This window comes from Physella acuta, unplaced genomic scaffold (genome assembly GCF_028476545.2).
Source record: "Physella acuta isolate Inbredline_101_S28 unplaced genomic scaffold, ASM2847654v3 ptg002306l, whole genome shotgun sequence".
Classification (NCBI taxonomy): domain Eukaryota; kingdom Metazoa; phylum Mollusca; class Gastropoda; family Physidae; genus Physella; species Physella acuta.
This window is the reverse complement of record NW_026733804.1, coordinates 37,270-53,060: the sequence shown is the minus strand read 5'-3', so window position 1 is coordinate 53,060 and position 15,791 is coordinate 37,270. Positions and strand designations below refer to the sequence as shown.

General features: G+C 41.0%; 1 protein-coding gene across 1 annotated transcript; it reads right to left on the bottom strand.

Annotated features, from left to right (window-relative positions):
* Positions 1-1,604: 1,604 nt before the first annotated feature.
* LOC131932886 (mothers against decapentaplegic homolog 9-like) lies at positions 1,605-11,064 on the bottom strand. The gene is made up of 2 exons (XM_059289790.1): positions 10,942-11,064; positions 1,605-3,634 (listed from the first exon to the last, which is right to left on the bottom strand). The coding sequence occupies exon 2, from the start codon at positions 3,599-3,601 to the stop codon at positions 2,015-2,017; it is 1,587 nt and encodes a 528-aa protein (XP_059145773.1). The 5' UTR covers positions 3,602-3,634; positions 10,942-11,064; the 3' UTR covers positions 1,605-2,014.
* Positions 11,065-15,791: the final 4,727 nt, after the last annotated feature.

Sequence of the window (15,791 nt, the reverse complement as noted above, 5' to 3'; positions counted from 1 at the left end):
GGTGAGTGATGTGGGTGAGTGATGTGGGTGAGTGATGTGGGTGAGTGATGTGGGTGAGTGATGTGGGTGAGTGATGTGGGTGAGTGATGTGGGTGAGTCATGTGGGTGAGTCATGTGGGTGAGTGATGTGGGTGAGTGATGTGGGTGAGTGATGTGGGTGAGTGATGTGGGTGAGTGATGTGGGTGAGTGATGTGGGTGAGTGATGTGGGTGAGTGATGTGGGTGAGTGATGTGGGTGAGTGATGTGGGTGAGTGATGTGGGTGAGTGATGTGGGTGAGTGATGTGGGTGAGTGATGTGGGTGAGTGATGTGGGTGACTGATGTGGGTGACTGATGTGGGTGACTGATGTGGGTGACTGATGTGGGTGACTGATGTGGGTGACTGATGTGGGTGACTGATGTGGGTGACTGATGTGGGTGACTGATGTGGGTGACTGATGTGGGTGACTGATGTGGGTGACTGATGTGGGTGACTGATGTGGGTGACTGATGTGGGTGACTGATGTGGGTGACTGATGAGGGTGACTGATGAGGGTGACTGATGTGGGTGACTGATGTGGGTGACTGATGTGGGGTGACTGATGTGGGTGAGTGATGTGGGTGAGTGATGTGGGTGAGTGATGTGGGTGAGTGATGTGGGTGAGTGATGTGGGTGAGTGATGTGGGTGAGTGATGTGGGTGAGTGATGTGGGTGAGTGATGTGGGTGAGTGATGTGGGTGAGTGATGTGGGTGAGTGATGTGGGTGAGTGATGTGGGTGAGTGATGTGGGTGAGTGATGTGGGTGAGTGATGTGGGGTGAGTGATGAGGGTGAGTGATGAGGGTGACTGATGTGGGTGACTGATGTGGGTGACTGATGTGGGTGACTGATGTGGGTGAGTGATGTGGGTGAGTGATGTGGGTGAGTGATGTGGGTGAGTGATGTGGGTGAGTGATGTGGGTGAGTGATGTGGGTGAGTGATGTGGGTGAGTGATGTGGGTGAGTGATGTGGGTGAGTGATGTGGGTGAGTGATGTGGGTGAGTGATGTGGGTGAGTGATGTGGGTGAGTGATGTGGGTGAGTGATGTGGGTGAGTGATGTGGGTGAGTGATGTGGGTGAGTGATGTGGGTGAGTGATGTGGGTGAGTGATGTGGGTGAGTGATGTGGGTGAGTGATGTGGGTGAGTGATGTGGGTGAGTGATGTGGGGTGAGTGATGTGGGTGAGTGATGTGGGTGAGTGATGTGGGTGAGTGATGTGGGTGAGTGATGTGGGTGAGTGATGTGGGTGAGTGATGTGGGTGAGTGATGTGGGTGAGTGATGTGGGTGAGTGATGTGGGTGAGTGATGTGGGTGAGTGATGTGGGTGAGTGATGTGGGTGAGTGATGTGGGTGAGTGATGTGGGGTGAGTGATGTGGGTGAGTGATGTGGGTGAGTGATGTGGGTGAGTGATGTGGGTGAGTGATGTGGGGTGAGTGATGTGGGTGAGTGATGTGGGTTAGTGATGTGGGTTAGTGATGTGGGTGAGTGATGTGGGTGAGTGATGTGGGTGAGTGATGTGGGTGAGTGATCTGGGTGCGTGATGTGGTGTGAGTGATGTGGGTGAGTGATCTGGGTGGTGTAGGGGTGGTGTGGGGGTGGTTGGTGATTGGATGTTGTGAGTGGTATGCTGGGTGATTGGTGGTTTTGTTGATAGTGCTAGGAGATAGTGTGGTAGGATTGTAAGAGATGATACACGTGTAAGTACATGGAGGTATTTCAGTGCAACAATAATATGATGATCCTCTGTAAGATCGCACAAATTAAAAGACAGCTAATGCAATAAAACCGACGTAATACATCAATATTTGACTGTAATACTATACACACCTTATAAAATTGTAAAAGCATTTGTAAACACAAAACTGTTTAAAATAGTGTATTGTATAAGAGGATAGTTTTAAAATCAAGCAAGCTAACAAGAAAAAAAAAATAGACACATTTGTCACAAAACGTGCATTGCAGTGTTAAAAAAGTTCTTTTGAAAAGTTAAAAATTTAGGAAACTGATGAAATTGGCATGTTTGATGGTCCCATCTGAGTTAGCACCTGGTCCAACCACTGCAACGGCCCATTCAAGTGGACCTCAATCCAACATGGCGTCGACGTCACATCCTGTCTCTGATACTCCGCCCCCCAGCCCTTGACAAAACTCATGCGGATGACGCACATTTTACTTAACTCGTAGACAGCCTCAAACCCGGAGTTCACAGAATTCGTCAACAGTGAAGCAAAATCCGTGTTGCTGAATATTTTGATCTTTGACCCCGGTGGCAGCTTGCAAACCGTGTTGGGGCGGAACCCGTGGAAATAATTGCAGATTCGGCTTTGAACAAAAATCGAACTATCACTGAGGCACTCGGCGTACACCTCCCCGCCGTAGTAGTAAAGGTGGACGCCCTTTCCAATATGGCGACGAGTGTTTTCTATCGTGGAGTTTCGGTGTACGTTGGAGAGGCTGCCCAGACAGAAACGGTCTAAAGAGGAGGGCGCGGTTCCGCCGTCGATGAAGATGCTTTTTGGTGTGGCCTTGAACTGTTCACCTACACGGCCGTTCAGTTCGTAGTAAACGATATTACACCAATGCGGGGCTTCGTGGTACCTGATGGGGAGAAAGTACACTGATCCAGAGTCTGGGAAATGGGCTTGTGGTTTGAGTAGTTCCTCGTGGGATTGGTAGGCTGGCGGGGGCGTGTCTGACGGAAGGGCTTGGGGGCTGCCAGAACTGTAGCTGCAGGCTGAGGGTGAGGTTTGCATGTTGCAGGTCCCCGGGGAGGAGTGTTGGATGTCGTAGGGGTTGGGGGAGGTGTTTTGAAGACCGCAGGGGCTGGGGGATGTGTTTTGAAGACCGCATGGACTTGGAGAAGTGTTTTGACTGCTGTATGGATTGGGTGACGAGTTCTGTATGGTGTACGAGCTGGGCGAGAGAGTCTCGTATTTACACTGTCCTGGTGACGCGTGTTGAATGTCGTACGGGTTAGGCGATGACTGCAAGAGCTGGTTTGGTGACGGATGCTGGACGTCAAAGGCACTACAATACCCTGGTGAGTTTTGCTGCATGTCGAACGGGTACGTCACGTTTAAAGGCATTATCGGTTCTGGGATGGCCTGAAACCGTGAAACTGGCTGTTGTTCAAAAGCGCAGTCGTATCTAGGTACGAGAACTGGTGGTAGGTTTGGACTCTCGATTCGGCGATAGTGGTACGGGTTGATGCAGACTTCTTTCGTGTGTTCTTTACCGCTGAACGGAAACTGGCAATTGTCCAGAGCTTTTAACTCGTGGTGAGACTGGACATCCGGCCAGCGCCAGACACGGCAGTAGATCACATGTGGCAGACCTTTTCTACAGTCCACTTGCAGACGACCGTCCAAAGAACGGGGGATGGTGACGCACTTGGAGTTAGGATCCCGGGTAGCCAGCGCCTTCTCCAGTTCTTCTATAGAGCCTTTGGTTTTCTTGAGCTTCTTGACCAGCACGTCCACGGCTTTCTCGGCCCATTTGGATTTCTCTTCCACCTGTTTCCAGCCCAGGAGTTTCTTTGACGCCGGGTTGGAGAACGAGAACACGCCAGAAAACGCTGGCATCGTCAATGTATGTGTCGTCTCAAACAGGAAAATCTGGAGAAAAGAATAAACAACTGTAATGTAAACCTGGTAATTAAACTAAATCATTCATTTACAAATATCCAGAGTAACTTGATACATTTGAAATTACAAAAATAAGTGTAATGTAAACATGTGGTTAAATTAGGAAGTATCACCCAGACAATGGAAAAGTGACAAAAAGTTCGCAGAAAAAAAAAAAACAATTATACACGAGCCGACCCGCGGCGTATCATACGGCGCTATTTAGTTGATTTATTCAGTAATTTTCAGTAATTCATAATCTGTGAATTCGACAGTACCAATGCTGCCACTGAAAATATTTGCTTTAAAACACGAACCCCCCTTTCCCCTAACCCCGACCCTACATCCCCCCCCCCCCCCCCCCGTGAAAGCAGCCTCGTCTTAGTTACCGCCTGTAAGTTTAAAATCGTTTCAAACTAAATTATCTGCCCCTAATAGCCGTCACTAAACCGGCTATACGATTTGTAAACATTTAATTTAGCATGACCACAACTCACCAGACCATGTGGGGGTGGGGTGTGGGTGGTAGTGATAGTGATAGTGATAGAAAGAGGGGGGACTGTAATGAGGCGCTTGCAGCTTGTTTTCTAATGTCTCCCAGAAGAGAATTATATATATAGATAGATATATAGATACGCACATTTTTAACCTTAGTAGTTATAACCAATGAGCTATAGAAAATCATATAAATGAAGTTCAATGTATATTGCAAAACATTTTTACTAATTTTTTGACCAACATTATTTTTTTTTGCTAGAGATCGAAGCTGAAGTTTTCTAACATTTAAGCATTGTCTGCAAAGAGATGTTTAACATGGTTATGTATGGCTGGAATTACCAGATTTAAAAAAAATAGCTTTATTTCCAATTAAAACAACTAACAGTGTTTCTTCCCGACGTTTTTCTATATAAACTATATATTATTTCGTTCGGGTAGGGGGGGGTTGATTTTCCACCCCACCAGAAGAGATGCCTTGAAGAAACTCTGAACATCAACAGCAACATAGTTTACATAATTTGAAACATCAAATGATATCAATGAATTTTATAAAAGTAGCCTATATTTACATGATGGCATATGTGTTGTTATACAACATTAAAACAGATAAAACAGTTAATGGGGTAAAGGTGAAATGAAAGGGTTAGAATATGGGTGAGGAGTGGAGCGGAAGTCGTTAAAGTGGCAGGGTGGCTGGGGAGAGTCTATGAGGTACTGAAACGTATCCCTAGTAGGGAGACAAATGTTTTGGTTGGTTGAAAGAATGTTAGTTTTATCGAATCGAAGGGGTGGGGCTTACCAGAAAGGTTGCTGTGTGAGCGATTATTTGAAACTGATTGGGCGGGAGGGGGAAAAGTGGTGTGTTAGAGTCAGTAAACTGTGTCGTAACTGTGTTTGTTATGTAGGATCGCGATTTAGTACAAGGTGGGGGGGGGGGGGGTAAATCATTTACAAATATCCCGAGTAAATTTATATATATTAAAATAAAACATAAATATGTGCAATGTAAACCTGGGGTTCAAACTATATCATTTATATACACATCTTCAGAACTAAATTACAAATTTGACAGGTAAATTTTATATGCCTAGTTTTGACTTCCATGTCGTGTATAGTAACATATTTTGTACTGTACATAACGATAGACAATGATATATTGAACATATGTATAAAACATTTTGACGTTCAGCCTACCCATGGCTACGTGTAGTAAAATTAATCAATATACCGACTTAACGACATTTCTCTATACGTATTCAATGTCAACATTTCAGCTAGATTTGTGATTTGTTAAGCTACATTACGTGAGCTACTGTTTTTGTCATGTGTTAAGGGGAGTGTAGTATATGTTTGCTGGATGGGCATATTTCCTTTTACTTAAATTACTAGTTATTATGTCATTTTAATTCGCCACTCTCATTTTACTTGATGAACTAAATCAACTGAAAAAAAACCCAATATACAATGTATTCTTACCTCATAAAAAAATGGCCGATTCTAGCCGGAGAAAAAAATATGCATGCGCAATGGAGAGAAACTACCGCCATCATTCGCGGTGATGTTTTCGATGTTTCTGCGCATGCGTGTAATAACAAGCAAACCGCAGAACTCTACCTAACTAGTTATTAAGTTCACTGCGCATGCGCAGAACTATTAAGTTTCGTATTTTCTACCCGAACATCTTTTTCCCGGTAGTCACTTCGTAAAACAAATATAGCCAATCACTACCTATCATAAGAGACGGTATGATATTGCAGACCTAAGACTTGCTATTTCACCAAACAACCCTATTCATGAAAAAAAAAACAATACGACCCTTACAATCGCTCGCGTCCTATGACACATTTTGACCCAACCCTCCCCCACCCACCATATTGCGGCAACCTGTATCCATTCATGTGTTTAAGCCCCCCCCCCCCCCCCGCCCACCCACACAGTTGGCTTGCAGTGACCAGCCTTAACCTGACCTAAAATCAGAGTTGCTTCCATGCATCTCTTCGGAAGAAAGTCTCCGCCCCCCCCCCCTTAACGAGATGGATTTTATATAGTAAACATACACTTATACTAGTGTCCGCCCCCCCCCCCCCGAAAATTTTAAGAGCCCCCCGGAGAAAAGTCTGGAAGAAACACTGCCTAAAATAACGTCCACCATATATTTTCCGTATTTATCCCCGACTGAGGGTTACTACGTAGTATGGAACATAAAAATAGTGTCTTCAAAATACTGACAATTTTTCAGCTAAACGAAAAAACATGTCCATACTAAAATATAATATTTAAAGCATGCTTTTTCAAATGTAAAATGAGATTTAAAACGGAGATAAAACTATTCGATGTGTATACATATATCCATCGTGTTTTTAAACACTACATTATAGAGAAAACGCCTATACAATAATTTAGACAATTTTTAACAAAGAACTAGATTGAACAGATAGATGTAGGTGCAGAGGCGTAGCAGGGGAGGGGGTGCGGACCGCACCGGGTGACACCATTTAGGGGGTGACACCAAGGCAAAAAATAGCTAAATATATAGAGAAAAACTTGAGGGGGGCGTGCAAATCGAAAGTTTGAGGGGGGTTGCAAATCGAAAGTTTGAGGGAGGGGGGTGCAAATCAAAAGTTTGCGGGGGGGGTGCAAATCGAAAATTCGAAAGTTTGTCCCCTGAAAGGGTCGCTACGCCTCTGGGGGGTGACACCATTTAGTGCCGCACCGGGTGACACCCGACCTCGCTACGCCACTGTGTAGTAGGTGTATATGTTATTTCATGTATGGGAAAAGAAGTGTTGGGGTTGCTCACTTATTCGTTATACGACATTACTTTCTTAATCACTACGATTCAAGTTTCATAAACATAACGCAACTACTATATTCTTAACCATCTATTTTTATCAGTCGGTTGTCTCTCCGTACCCAACACATAGATCTAAAGCTGCTGACGTCATAAATATTCGCTCACTGAACAAAACAACATTTGCACTGACCGACCCAATGGTACATGTGTCAAATCCACGTGATATCACTTTACAATTACATTGGTAGACAATTGGACGCGTTCTCATTGGTTGAGGCTCTGTTGAGGGCTCGCCACAAACGTAAATGGAAAATGTATTATATGTTCGTAACCCCCCTCCCCAATAATGACTGTCTCAGGTGTTTGTCGGAGGTCAAAACAAAAACCCGACTCAAGATTCACAATCAGAATTTGTCAGTGCGGACGACACACTTGCAAGAAGGGTTTTATGTGAATGCGCGAATGAAATTTGTGGGGTTCGTTACTACCATTGTCTTACCTGAATATCCTTGTTTATGCACATGGATTATAAAAATATTTTAAACTAACAATTCCTAACTAATACCATATCCTAGCCCAACCACTAGCCTAAACTTGAAGTAAAATTCTAACAAAAAAAAACATAAAAACTTAGAAACCTATTGTATAGCGGAGTAGAATATAATGTTAACTACTACCCATTATTAACCCACTTTGTACATAACGCAATAAAGTTAACACTCAGACACAAACTGTATGGAACTTAGAATAGGCGTAAGACATCACAGAACTTACAATAATAATACAGACAATGCTTAAATAAACACCACTCAATGAACAAACAACTCTCCGGACTACAACCAATATTTTGTATAATCCCCACCACCAAAAGCCGCCGCATGCTTGTACCCTGCGGCTAGGCCTTTGAAGCATGGGTTCCTTTCTGTTTGTGTGATTATACGCGCTGAATAGCAGCAATAATATTTGGCGCGTCGCTAAGTCGAAGTGAGTGACGACAACAATGGTTAATGCGCCAGTACGTCTACTACTACACTAATATTTATATTGATTGTGTGTGTCTATGTTCTACCTTTGATGAGCTACTGTAATAGTGGAGTTGGACTTGTATATTATTTAACAATGCTATGGGCACACGACAAGGTTGAAGCGAATTAAGTAACACAATCTAAGCAATTAAATAGCATTTTAGCCCTAAAGTGCAGCATTGTGAATGACCAACATATAAAGGCCTACGAGTGATTTAAACCTAGTTAATAAACCTTTGCTTACTATTCATGGACAATGATATAATTGAAGAACTAACATTGTTTTAATGTACCTTTTAGTCATTTATTTACATTCGTGAAGAGATAACATTCATTTGCGAGAACACTTTATATAGTTAGTATTCCTAGTTGTAGAAAACTACATAATCTTTAAACGACGTAATGCTGCATGGGGGCAGGTGGGGGTTGGGGGGGGGGGTGATGAAGATGGGTTTGGCAATCGTAACAATGGTGTTTTTTATTGATGGCATCTAATAAACTATTTAAAGAGCAAAGCAATCTTTTTCTTACTCAACCAATAATAAATAAGTAGACCATTCTAGATTATTTAGCTTAGTGAATATAAATAAACAAATGAAAAACAATAACAATCACCAAATAAAAAAAAACTAATGATTAACAACGATAAATTATGTGAAACTGGCTTGGCACAAGGTAGTATATAAAGTTCACAAAAGAAATTCAGCGATTATAATTTAACCTATTTCGGCTAGTGGTAAACACAGACACATTGATTAATTAAACATTGAATATTTTTGCGGCGGGGAGTTTAATATAAACAATCTAAAAAAAATACTTTAAAGGCGTAAGGTAGTTTCAATAACGCATCATTCAAGAACAGATCAACAACTGGCAGGAGGTCGTAATTAAATTCAGTTACGTGTTAAAACTTTCGCTGACAATCGCAGATGGTGAACTGCCACCAACTAAGTGCTTGACTGCGAGACAAGACACGTGACCAATGGTTTCCTCACCCTGGTTAAACCCTTTCGCAATTTAACCCAACCACCCCCCCCCCAAGTAAAGTGAAATAATTGTGTTAAAATCGCGTAATTTGGAAACGGCATATACACATGTTTCACAGAAAATAGATAATCCGATTCATTATCTTCACGGGAAATATTACTTGAGATGTTTGCGGCAAGATAAACATTTGTCAGGAATAGTGTCGGGTCTAGTGACAAGTGTCGGGTCTAGTGACATGTGTCGGGTCTAGTGACAAGCCTCGGGTCTAGTGACAAGTGTCGGGTCTAGTGACAAGCGTCGGGTCTAGTGACAAGTGTCGGGTCTAGTGACAAGTGTCGGGTCTAGTGACAAGCCTCGGGTCTAGTGACAAGTGTCGGGTCTAGTGACAAGTGTCAGGTGTAGTGACAAGTGTCGGGTCTAGTGACAAGCGTCGGGTCTAGTGACAAGTGTCGGGTCTAGTGACAAGTGTCGGGTCTAGTGACAAGTGACGGGTCTAGTGACAAGCGTCGGGTCTAGTGACAAGCGTCGGGTCTAGTGACAAGCCTCGGGTCTAGTGACAAGTGTCGGGTCTAGTGACAAGTGTCAGGTCTAGTGACAAGTGTCAGGTCTAGTGACAAGTGTCAGGTCTAGTGACAAGTGTCGGGTCTAGTGACAAGTGTCGGTTCTAGTGACAAGTGTCGGTTCTAGTGACAAGTGTCAGGTCTAGTGACAAGTGTCGGGTCTAGTGACAAGTGTCGGGTCTAGTGACAAGTGTCGGGTCTAGTGACAAGTGTCGGGTCTAGTGACAAGTGTCGGGTCTAGCTACAAGTGTCGAGTCTAGTCACAAGTGTCGGGTCTAGTGACAAGTGTCGAGTCTAGTGACAAGTGTCGGGTCTAGTGACAAGCCTCGGGTCTAGTGACAAGTGTCGGGTCTAGTGACAAGTGTCGGGTCTAGTGACAAGTGTCGGTTCTAGTGACAAGTGTCAGGTCTAGTGACAAGTGTCAGGTCTAGTGACAAGTGTCGAGTCTAGTGACACGTGTCGGGTCTAGTGACAAGTGTCGGGTCTAGTGACAAGTGACAGGTCTAGTGACACGTGACAGGTCTAGTGACACGTGACAGTCTAGTGACAAGTCTAGTGTCATGATAAATGTCAAAAATACTACATGAATGTTAACGGTTGTACATATGACACATTTTTTTTCACCCATCCATTATACTGCTGTGATTATGTTTTTACTTGTCAGTTTTGTAGTATTTGATTTAATTTAGACTAGGCTTATACGATTATTTTATTGTCATTTAAAATAATGCGAGTATTTGGTATACCTATTGTTCGACAATGAACTCTGTAGATAATACGCGAGGAAGTTTAATTAATAGGCTATTTCAATCTGAGGGTTAATGGTATGGTTTTGAAATTTGAACACCGGTATGAACTGGTGTAGGGTTTAGGAGTGTTGACATAAGTTATATTAAACGACATACTCTCAAATATTGGTGGGTCCGTTCGTTGGTGGTTTGTACTCTCAGATTGAGTGATATCGTTAGAAATATGGGATAGGCCAATGCTAGGCGCTGGGTATGGGTTTACATAGATATTATCAAGCCATAATTGTATTTACTTAACTACCAGTAATAAAACACCTGTAATAAGAATATTCGATTATCGAACACTGGCACACAACATGTCAGTAGTGTGTATATTTCGGATAAATGAGTATATGAATGTTAAATAATACACTTCCGATAATATTTTATGTTATTAGTAGTATCGTAATCTCTCATGACTTATTGTATGGTAAGAAATTATGATTAGGCTTATGGTAGGACTAGGGCTGGGGGGGGGGAGGGTTAGAAATGATGTAACAATTGTATTTATTAACTATCATAACCTAATACACATTTTTAACAAAATCAGTGTGCCAATAAATAAATATAATAAATACACAGCATTTTTTTTCAAAGACGTATAGGCACACTAAGTATTAAACAATATAAATAAGATGCAACTTACGTTTATTTAAAAACGGGAAGTTGATACACTGCATGTAGATTCTAAAACTCCTCACAATAAATATAAGTCAGAACAACCGCTTCAGTAAGTGTCCCTTGTGTGTTCCCGTGTGAGTTCGTCAGTAAAGTGAAGTGTGTGGTGAATGTGTAAGCGTCATGTTTATAAATACAACTCACACATCCGCGAGGTCAGGTGACCTCCGCGAGGTCAGGTGACCAATGATCACCACTTAGGCCACGCCCACTGTCCACCGTCCTCAAGGTGGTGTTTGGGCCGCTTTGGCCAAAAATAGAATCAACCTTGAGTTCTCTACCCCACACCTCCCCCTCCACACACCACACCTGCCCAACCCTCCACACCTCCCCCCCCCCACCCCCACGGACCAACCCTGCAACATTGCCCGCACCTAATCCTCTCTTCACCAATAAAACACCACCTTGTGTATGAGGTCAGTGTTCAATGAAGCGGAACCGCCGCTTTTCATCAACACCACTCAGGTGTGCTCCACCCTACCTCCACCCCCATTCCCAGATGGTAATTCTATCATCACTTCTCATTTGGTTTTACTTATCAATTTTTTTTCATTCAGCTACATACACTGTCAAATCTTTAACAAAATCACTTTACTCATGATCTTCTTTTATCGTTCTCTAGAATGGTGTCTTAACTTGTTCATATATTGGCGATATATTATTACGGCCGGACCGCGTGTTATGTGTGTGGAGTTTGTGTGTGTGTGTGTGTGTGTGTGTGGAGGGGGAGGGGGGGGGGGGGGCGAGGCGGGAGGTGGTCGGGGAAGGGGACAAATACCTGAAAATAAACATTCGCATACAAACACACGTGAAATCGTAATATATTGCAATATCTTAAAAACTAGAATTGATAAACAAATTCCAATTTTTGTTTTTACTTTTCCAATTATTTTTTTTAAATATCAAGGGAAACAAATGTTAACTATTTGAATACATCGCAAAAATAATGATAGGTTGGCTCAATGGTAATAAAATTTAAAAAACCCTAAAATTACGAGCTATTCAACAGATTCAGTAAAATTAAATAAAACAAACTTGCTTTTCTTTATTAACAACATTGAACGCTCATAAGAACTCTTACCTCATAATATTTTCCCGTTTTCGTCCAAAGCACATGGGGCAGATGAAGTAGAGTTCATCTGTTTCAGTGATTTCAGAGATAAGATGGTCAGCACTGTGCATGGGCTAGTTTATTTTCCCTGATGTGAGTTAAGGTACCCATTAAAGCTGGGTGGAATATTGCTTGAAGTGTTAGTACGTTGCCTTAACGTTTTTAATAGCTTTAAGGGAGACAATTTCAATATATTCATCCAATCTAAAAATATGAAACAAAAACCGAGTAACATTATAGTTTAGAAAAAATATAAATGTTTTTTAAAGTATAATATTTAGCAAGTTATATAGAAATGAAATTATTTTACAAAAATTTTAGATTGTATAATTATTATGTTACTATAAGATTAATCTCAAAACATTTAAAGTTTCAATTATTTAATAGTAGAACAAAAAATACTTTAAATTCAATTTAATTTCTGCACATTGTTACTGTGGTTAAACTGAAAACAGTCGTAAAAATAATTAATCCTATTTTGAATACATCTAATATATAAAGCTCAGTTCTGTAACGCGTGGCAAAAAAGTTTGTCGTTGACAGTTCTATGGATTTAAGTGTTAGATTTTTTATCGTGCTCGAAGTCTAAATTTAAGAGTCAAAAAATTATCATTGAAAGTCTTTAAAAACAATTTTCATTCTATTTACTTAGAAGAATAATTTTCAATTATGAACATGACATAAAATTTTTAAAAAGTGTATCGACGTTTATAAAATTTCTAAAATTGTGTCGGAAATGTATTGACTGCACAGTTACTTCCCTTTAATAAAAAATATTCTTAAGAAGAAAGAATTTACATTTTATTACTTTGTTTTTGGTGTTTAGAAAAAAAAAATAATTACATAATTAGCGGGGATTGATTAAGTGCAATGTCGTTATGTATTTTTAACACTGCCTTTTATTTATTCTATACACTGAACATACTGTTCAATATTTTTTTTTAAATCAATAACATTTAATAAGCCAGGTCCTACAAATCCTATATGTTTATTTCTTTCCATTTACGGATAAGCTTGGAGTATTATCATTTTTGTTCACTAAATTGAAACAGGCGCGTCCGCCGGCGCCCTTGCACGGTTCGATTTGGCACCCTGGGCTATCATGTGAGCGCTATGCTGCATAGTTTTGTTTTTAACAGTGCGATAGACTATGGGTAAGAAAGGTTACTATAGTCTTTAAGTGAATCAAATCCGGGCGTCCTCCGGCACCCCGACAGGGTGCTATTTGGCGCCCCGGGCCTTCCGGTGTACGCTATGGTATATACGTTCGCGTGAGTTCAAAAGACTATGAATAAGTTATGTACTATAGTCGTTTACTAAGTTCAATCAGGCGGTGACGTCATGGTGCGTCCTCTGGCGCCCAGACAGGGTGCTATTTGGGGTCCCGGGCCTCCCGTGTTAGGTTTCGCGCCTACGTTCATTAAAGTGAGTGCAAAAGACTATGAATAAGTTGGGGTACTATAGTCGTTTATTAAGCTGAAACAGGCGATTCCGCCCCGGGCTAGACTCTGAGCACTGTGCGTTTATGTTCGCGTTAGTGTTTTCTTTGTGTTTAGGTTGGGTTTGCGTTAGTGGTTGCGTTTTGATTTGGTTCGTTTTTGTTCTTTCTTTTTTCGTTTTCGTTTGTGTTTTATTTTCTTTGTGTTTGTATTTGTGTTTGTGGTTGGTTTTGCGTTTGTATTTGGTTTGTTTTCGTTTGTTTTTTCGTTTGTGTTTTTTTCTTTGGGTTTGTGGTTGGTTTTGCATTTGGATTTGGTTTGTTTTCGTTTGCTTTTTCGTTTGTTTTTTTTCTTTGTGTTCGCATTGGTGTTTGTGGTTGTGGTTGGGTTAGTTGTTAGGTTTTTGTTTTCGTTTGTATTTGTAATTGTGTTAGCGTTATGTTTGCGTTTTGTTGTTTTGGTTTTGGTTTGGGTGTGCAATGCCGGGTTTATGATGATTACTAAACACACAGGTAATGGTCTTTAACAGAAAGGTTTTTCACAGAAGCCAGAGCAGGGCCTGGCCGGGACGGCTAGTATAAAATAAAAAAATAAAAAAATAAATAAAAAAATAAAAAAAAATAAAAATAAAAAAAAATACTTTTATTAAAAAATGAAAGTAAATTAATTTAAATGCTAAATAAAACTTAGGGGGGGGGGGGGTGGGGCGGGGCGGCTGTAGATGTAGCTCTTAGAAAGATAAATAATAAGTTTATGTACTCAACATATCCAGACTGCTTATAATATTTTCCTTTACTCACGAAATTAGGTCAGCTCTACTTTTAAGCCCATACCCCAACAATTCACCAGACCGAAATGGAAAGACAATAGAAAAGAAGGGAAACAAATTTAAAAAAAAAACATGATCCAGATCGTTGAATCACCATTTAAGTGCACATTTGCATTTTCAGGTTTTAAAAAGAAAATAATAGTACACGTCAGAAAGAAGTATTACTATTGTAAATCTGTATCAGTCCTCAACAGAGTCGTAGCGACCGATTCCGGCGCCAGGGGTGGAATATACATTTTTGCGCCCCTGCCTCCAATTCTATTTATAGTTATTCCGGTCTTTGAAAAAGCGCCCCCCCCCCAAAGTAAATAAATAAATAAATAAATTGGAAAGGTTTGTGGAGCTTCTTAACAGTTACTATCCCACTAGATTTTCCATTTCAGTGCCACAAAATTGATATAGAAAACAGTTAAATCAATGTTAAAAGCCTTGACGTTGTTTATTTTCATAACTTTGACTGTATATAATTTAATACTTCAGCTTAAAATGAGCTTTTCAATTAATAAATGAGCTTTTCAATTAATTTTTCTACCCCTTTTGGCGCCCCCTTAGGATCGGCGCCCGGGGCGGCTGCCCACACACCCTCCCCTAGCCACGCCACTGGTCCTCATAAGCCAATAATGAAAACTGTAATACTAAAGCGAATATGGCAAAATAAACGGACGCTGTAAATTACATGTCTAAGGCAAAAGAAAAATGCAAATTACAAAGGAAGTTTAAAAACGTTACAAATCTGGCCTTTTTTACACTATAAATGTTACTATTTGTTAATACGTTAATTCACATTTTAAAATTATTAGTAATAAAGGGATATAACTGTTACAATACAAAATATAGAGGAATTAAAAGAGTTACGTAACCTAATTCTGCGAAGTGTAACTTTTGACGCATAGCACATGTGATCTAAATGTTTGTATACAGACTGTACAATTGGATCTATGATTATTGTAATAAATATTTAAAATGAACGCACAAAATGGAACTAATTCAGCTATTGTAAAGCTTGACGTTTGGTTCTTGAATATCATATCTCATCTTGCTTGGTGTGGGCGGGTGAGGTTGGTTGGGGGTTGAGATGGTTAAAGGGGGGGGGGGGGGTGGGGGGACAGTGTGACGATTTGGCTAAATAATGTCGGAATTAGAAATTACTTAATTTTTTTTGCTGTCGCTGTTGTTATTTAGGAGGCTTTTATACCAGTGACAAATCAACTGCCTGCTCAAAAATAATATCCTACAGAGGAAATGGAGATAGATTAGCCACACACGTAGGAAGCCTGTATCTAGCATAACAAGACAGAACTTCAATTCGAAATCAAAGAGAAAAAGGAAAAAAAAGAGGCCGACTAATGAAGACCTGGAGACGTGACCCTAAAGAGAAGATCGGATACACCTGGGGACAGTTGGAGAGACTAGCCCATGACAGAAATGCCTAGGAATCT

What these genes read in the sequence shown, in the direction of transcription:
- LOC131932886 (XM_059289790.1), bottom strand. Translation starts at nt 3,601, where the DNA reads ATGCCAGCGTTTTCTGGCGTGTTCTCGTTCTCCAACCCGGCGTCAAAG.